The following is a 7,239-nucleotide window of genomic DNA, read 5'->3' on the forward strand; positions in this document are numbered from 1 at the left end:
CGGCCGGCAACGCGGCCGCGGGGCGGGCAGGCGGGCGGTCGCGTACAGCCTGCTGGGAGTCGTAGTGCGGCGCCGGAGCGTCACCGTACTGGCGGGGGGGCCCGCACTGCCTGCTAGGAGGGCAGGCCTCCCCGCAGGGCCTTCTGGGGGTTGTAGTTCCTTGCCGACCGCAGTGCATGGTGGGAGTCAACCTTCTGGTGACCTCTCCCCGCCGCAGGGGTGAGGGGACAAGGGTTGCCATGGAGACGCCGGGGCCTGCGCTGCCTGGCCAGCCTGAGGGTCTGGAGGAGGCTCAGACTTCTCAGGCCACCATCAGGGACAGGCCCTGCTGAAGCCTTCTGAAAAACATAGTCAGGGAATGAAGCTCAGTGTACCAGCCTTGTAGTGCAAGGGCTTCTGCTGCAAGGAAGACCCCCCACAGAGGCTGGGGCTGCTTCTCCTCCTGCCCCTTCTGGTCCAGTTCACTCCCCGAGGTTGTGTGGCCCCACCAGGTGCAGGCCAGGGCTTGTACAGGCATTGGGATTTCAAATACAGATGAGTCTGGCCAGTAATCAGAGAAGACCACCTCCCTCTTTGAAACAAAAAGGTGTTCACAGCTGCCTTCCTAATGCTGCCACCAAGCCTAGAGTGGCCCAGCTGGCACCTCACTTGCTGCCAGTGTTGACTCTCACTGTGGTCCGCTGTGATCACACAAATCATGCCGACGGGGCCACAGGCAGCAGTCATACTGACACAACGTCGCTTCTTCCTGCTGCGGGTGTCCAGCACAGCCCCTTGTCCTTTGGGGTTGTCCATTCCTCCCCTGGCATCCCCCAGCTATGCAGCTTCTTGCCCAAATTTGAAATTCCCACTGTTCTCTTGCACTGGTGACCACATGTGAAAGGTAAGCAACTCTTATCTCGCACTCCCTTGAACCCAGCAAAGTTTAACTCATCAAGAAACCCCTGCCAGATAACCAAGCCAACTGGGGGAGTCGCTGGCAAACTTTCCAACACTCAGAAATGCCTCTAAGGTACTAATTAACTTTATTTGTCCTGCGCTTGCTTTTGCATCCACTCCATGTTAAGGGTGCTGCAAGGTTTGGATGGCAAATTTGTTGTGCTGCAGAAGGGAGGAGAGGGCAGGACATTTCAGTAACAGCTGTCTGCTTACCCCTTTTCAGCAAATTGTGGGGTGCCAAAAAAACCAAAAAAAAACCCAACAACACCACCAAAAAACCCTCTTAAAAATAAAAATAAACCTTTTAATGAGAAAATGCTGTTAACTAAACCAGTCATTTTTCCAAGATAATTTTTAAGTGCAGTTTATATAAAGCTGGAAATAATGTTTTAGTTATTACTCTTTTTTTTTCCTTACAGTTTGTAATGACATAAAAGATTCTGAGACTGTTTTTTTTCACTTTTACCTCAGAGCTTCTCCCACTACTCTGAAGCTCAAATATTTTGTTTTCTGAAAAGTTATCAAGTGCCTGAAAGAAAACTGAGTTTTGCCATTACTCAGTAGTTTTCCTACACAAGGAAGAAGTTACAGACATTGGTAAAGTGGGAAAAAGGAATAAAAAGGCTGATAGAAAAAGATGCAGAAAACGATATGTAATTAATTTCATTCCAGTGACCATGGTATGGAAGGGAGAGAAAAGAAGTTGCGTCTGAGGGACAGAGGCTGCATGGCTCTAAGTATCCTATGTTTCATTATTTTCCATGTCACAGTGCTATTCAGACATCTAACCTTTTTCAGCATTGATAATGTCAAAAGGAATGTTGTGAAGCTGATGGCTCTTGCAAACCCGTGCGCTGAAGCTGCTCATTAGGTAAGTCAGGTCCAATACCTGGGTTCACACCCAAGTCTCTACCAAACAGTTCAAGCTTGCAGGGAGTAGTAGTCCTTAAAACACATTTAGTACGTGTCTTCTGTCTGGCCTCTACTTGTTGTACAGGCAAGTGGTGAGAAGTATTCAACTGCCTGAGGGCCATCTCGTAGGCTGTGAAACAACTGCATTACTGCTCTGAAGCAAAAACCTGCGCTTCAGCTTCACAGATCTCTGCCTCAGCTGCCAGGTCATCCCCTCTCACTGTCTCTTATTAGTGTCATTGTAGACTGTGGAGATTCCTGATTGCTCAGAAGAGTTGGTTCATCTGCCCTTTCCCCTCATCCTGAGCATCTCCTGTTCTGTCCTCAGAGAAATTATCTGAACATCCATGTCTCCAACCACAATGGAATTTTTTGAGGCTGTTTTCATTTGTTACTGTGGTATTGGAGTTGTTTGCACCAGACTTGCCTTCCCTGGCCATGGCCAAGGGGTAACACAGGACACATAATGATCAAGACAGTCCTGTGAAGTCTGACTAGCAGCTGAGGAGCTTGTTCTTCACTGAGGAACTCCAATGACTCAGCACAAGAAAGGGTCACCGCATTTGGCTTTACAAGTAAAGAAAAAAAAAACAAAACCAAACAACCCACAACCCAAAGCAGTGAATCATTAACTAGAAGATTATGACAAAGCAGCACAACTGAACAGATAAACCCATCGGCTTCCTTCAAAAGCATCTTCAAGCTACTGAAGGAGAAAACTCTTTCACAGTCCATATTCTGACCACAGGAAAATGACTTTGCAGCTTTGCTGTGCTTGGATTTTCATCCTCCTCCTTCCTGGCCTCTCAGATGGAGGGAAACTCCTGGTGGTGCCCATGGATGGAAGCCACTGGCTTAGCATGCGGCAAGTGGTTAAAAAGCTCACTGAGAGAGGACATGAAGTGGTGGTGCTTGTACCAGAAGTAAGCTGGCGGATGAAGACAACACAGGCGTACACAGTGAAAACATACCCAGTGTCTTACACATTAGAAGAGCTGGATAATGCCTTTCATGAATACGTTGCCACTCACCTGAAGGACCTGCCTTTCCCACTGAACACTCTAGCGCTGTACAACGCATCAGTGCACGTTTTCCGTACGTTCTTTGTTCAGTGCAAGAACCTTTTCAGCAGCAAGGAAACCCTGCAGTACTTGAATCAAAGCAGCTTCGATGCTGTCCTAACAGACCCCATTTTTATGTGCGGAGCAACACTTGCTAATTATTTTTCTCTTCCCTTTGTGTTCTTCATGAGAGGATTTCCTTGCAACTTACACTATGAAGCACCACAGTGCCCAAGCCCTCTGTCTTACATCCCGAGACTATTTACCTTCAACTCAGACCACATGACTTTTTTCCAGAGAGTGGAAAATGCACTGGTTGCCCTCCTGGAGTTTGGGTACTGTAACGGTTTCTATGAAGATGCTATAAAATTTTCCTCTGAAGTTCTCCAGAGAGATGTATCCCTGCTAGACCTCCTGAACTCTGCTTCCATTTGGCTTCTGAGATTTGACTTTGTGTTCGAGTACGTCAGACCAGTGATGCCCAATATGGTCTTTATTGGAGGTATAAACTGTGCTCAGAAGAAACCACTGTCTAAGGTATGTTCTTTTTCCTCCAAATTATACAATTTCCAATGAAATGTGATTACATCATTTCTGGGAGTTTAGTGCTATTGATTTTTTTTATTTCTGGTAATGATTTAATACAACCAGGTTTTGGCAGTTGTTTTCCACAGGCTGAAATCAAATTACCTTGATGGAGGCAGATGACTTATTTGAAGTCCTCAGTGAATGTATATTGTTCACCAACCAGATGCAGTTTTGATTTAGTTTTCATGGAGTCTGACATATATTTCTTTCACCTAAGCAAAAGCCCAACGACCATGCTCTGAGAGTCATCTGTTGTTTTTAAATCTAGCAAAGTCTGTTAATTTGCTTTGGTTGTGTTTTCATAACATATGGTTTCCAAACTGCCTGTCTATGTTAATTTATTTCTCTTTGTAGGTTATGGTGAAACGTAAATGTCAGGTTGAAATGGGAAGCATTAATCTAAAATAGTGTATTTGGTGAAAGACACTTGTACGCAAAACTCAGATAAGTTTTTGTATCGATTTCTTCACATTTGCTTTTACCAGAATTATTCTGCAGGGATTTTAAAACTAATCTAGAAATCAAAATCTATTTTGATAGTTATCACATAGTCTCCAAAACAATTAATAGTGCTAGACATGTCTTTCCAGGCACAATGCAGGACACAAACATCTTTCCTTGGAAATTATTCCCTCACTTCTGACTTGTGGTCACACAATATCACTGCACAATTGCAATACAGTATCTTTGAGCTGAAGGTTTTTTCTTTCTTCTTTCAGATTTTTTTTTATACTCTTTGACGGGTTTATGCAGAGTCTACTGAACTCAATAAAGAAAAGGGCCAATAAAGAATAATATTCTAAATTAGAATATTAGAATAATTTAATAAATAAGGCATTCTCTCATATTAGGCTTAAGAGAGGGGCATTACGTAGTTAGAGATTTAAGAGGCAATCTTTGCTGGTTGCATGGCAAGTCTTTACTTTTGCATCTTGAAGGTCTCAGAGCTACAAACAGTTTGTAGCTTGCTACAGGGGTGGAACTTATTTTATACCTAATGTCTCCCGTCTTCACATTGACGTTTGTCACTTGGTGGAAATCATACTTTCCAAATCTTGAAGAACCTCGTGTATTCCTCCTATATTCAGTCTAGCTTTTCTAGCTACATTTGCTACAGACAACAGAGGAATTTTGTCTGTTTTGCTTTGAACAGTCCCTAGCAACAAGGCAATAATACAGTAAGTAGAGTGTAAACAAATGTGAAGTGAGTCATATGCGAGAAAAAAAAAATCTACTAATCCATACACAGTGGTAAGCCTTGGGTTGATCATTACTGTTCAGGAATATAATCATATGATAAGAATAGATAGTTCTCCAAAACCCAGTAGCCCATTGCTCAACAGACAAGAAAACAAAAAGTTAGGATGACTACAAGACAAGTTAGGAGACAACAAGAGATTCAAAATGAGGTTTCTTTTCTCAGATGGGGAGCTTTCTGAGAGACCTTTCTGTTACACTACTTTCCACAGTTTTTCACAGGCAGAAAAATCAAGCCTCATTCCAGAAGAGGGCTCCTTCCTGCCGTTTCACACATGGTCCTGTGGAGCTGCTCTGGAGCTGAAGGTGTCAGGGTGCTGAGGAGCTCGTGCTTTTGCAGAACTGGGCATGTGTATTTTATCTAGCACAGAGATGGGAATTAAATCCCAAGTTCTGTGACTCTCCTGAGCCATAGGCATTGTCCACAGCCTGCAGTCTCAGAGGGAGTGGGAGAACATACGACTACAGGACTGGGCCTGGGGGAACAAAAACTGTACTTATTCAGACTACGAGAACCACACTGGCTGCCTCAGCCTGGGTTGCTTCTTGTCCCACTTTGCACAGGCATCTGTCTCGGTAGCAATTACATATTCATTAACAGACATATAAATCCAGTTGCCAAGTCCCAATGCGTCTGGGGGTTTAATACAACGCTCAAAGGAAATCAGACCCAATATCTGGACTGAGCAGAGGTCCTGTGCCAACTCATCTTCTAATGGCTCCAGAAGGACCTGAAGGCTGGCACCGTAAGTCGTCCCTCATTAGGGAGCCATAGCAAATGAACTGTGAGTCCTGAGACACTTTAATGAATGTCTCATCTTTAGCCAAAGTTAATGCAAAGTTGCTTTTTTGGGCAGCTCGTAAAGAACAAAGTTCATATGATTTGATCAAAGCAAAGTTCAGAAATGTAAGCTATAGCAACCTTCCAAAGTTGTTCCTGTTTTTTTAACCTAAAACACCCATTACTTTAAACAACTCGTTAACTTAAAACATTAAAATTTAAGTTAAGTAGGGTTTAAGTAGGTAGTTAAGTGTAACTGAATAAAGATGCTGTGGTTTTTCCCTCCAGCACAAGGATTAAGAAAACAGGTCCTGTTGTGAAACCCTCCTGCCAGAGCCAACAGCATCTGGGAAGCTCTGATAAGGAGATGTTTCTAACTGGTCTTCTGAAATAAGCAATTAATGTGGAATTCAAAGACTTTGGCAAGAAGCCAAAGAATACAGTAAACAGTACCAAAGTGTGCACACATACCTTGTATACAGAGACACACTGTCAAACACTGCTCAACCCAAATGTCACTTCATGTCACCTCAGAAGGGATCCCATCATGGCTGTTGGTACTGTTAACTTGTTAACATGGGTAGCTAGGATTAGTACAGCTATAGGGGAGCTCTTCATTTTCAGCACTGGAGCAGTAGTCATCACTCTGTTCATGAACTAAATACTAGGGTTGCTTTTTTTTGTGCAACAATCAAGGTGTTGATGAACCTAGTTGTAGTTAAGAGCAGCCCGATACCATGGCAGCATCTGTCTATTATGCTTTTGTAAAGAATGCTGAGTGCCTTTAAAGCTGACAATACTGTTCATCTGCCTTGTATTGCAATGGCAAAATACACAACATCAGGCAAGTAAAAGCAGTGCTAATTTTGAAAAAGGGAGTTTAACCGTCATGCATTGTATGTCTTCAGTGCGCAGTATGTTTCAACCTGAAATGGCTGCTCTAACCAAACAGTTTATTTCACTGTCCTCTTCAGTTTGCTCTTGTCCACATCCCTCTGCCTCCCATATTTTGAAGAAGAGATATTGAAGAAAGATGTAAAACACCGTTCTTTCAGTTTTGGAACTACTGCCTTAGTTTCCCTTTCTCTGGGAAGTTTGTCTTCTGGTTAAATTAAAACACCTTCTCTAATGTGAGTCTAAAGGTACAGTATTTGACAGAGGTCTATGCACAAAAATCTAGAAAGGCTACAAGAGTATTAAATTTAGAAATATCAAATACATTGCCCTACAAAAGTTAGGAAATGTTCCAATTACAGTTACCTGGGCAACCTTAAATGTCACCTGTCTGTCTGTTAGGATACAGTCATTAATTTCAGGATCACAAATTATCATTTTCATATTATTTCTATTCACTGCTTAGGAATGAGCTGCTCTAGAAATTATATGTGTTCTGTGGTTTTGCTTAGCTGCCTGCTGCTTCTTGCTACCACAAAGACTTAGAGTATGGTTACTTTCCAACTTGCAGTCAACATATAATCACTTTTATGGATTGTTTTTCTTCTGAAGTCACGCTAGCCAAACTAGATACTACCTCATCCTGTGTAAGTGAATGCCAGTATATCTCCATAGCTATGTAAAATGTAAGGGGGGAATCAGGCAGGTTCTTGTTAGCAGCTACCAATCTGCACTTTACTGTAATCCTTTTGCCCAACACTGTTTAGCATCAAAAAAAGACCGAGTTCAATTACACAAGGATTCCTG

General features: G+C 42.9%; 1 protein-coding gene across 1 annotated transcript in view; it reads left to right on the top strand.

Annotated features, from left to right (window-relative positions):
* The window catches only part of LOC104287152 (UDP-glucuronosyltransferase 1-8-like), a 10,492-nt gene that overhangs the window by 285 nt on the left and 2,968 nt on the right, over positions 1–7,239 (top strand). The window contains exon 2 of the mRNA XM_009885819.1: positions 2,662–3,449. Coding sequence (XP_009884121.1) covers positions 2,662–3,449 — 788 coding nt within the window. The remainder of the gene's footprint in view (positions 1–2,661; positions 3,450–7,239) is intronic.

This window comes from Charadrius vociferus, unplaced genomic scaffold (genome assembly GCF_000708025.1).
Source record: "Charadrius vociferus isolate BGI_N301 unplaced genomic scaffold, ASM70802v2 scaffold245, whole genome shotgun sequence".
Classification (NCBI taxonomy): Eukaryota; Metazoa; Chordata; class Aves; order Charadriiformes; family Charadriidae; genus Charadrius; species Charadrius vociferus.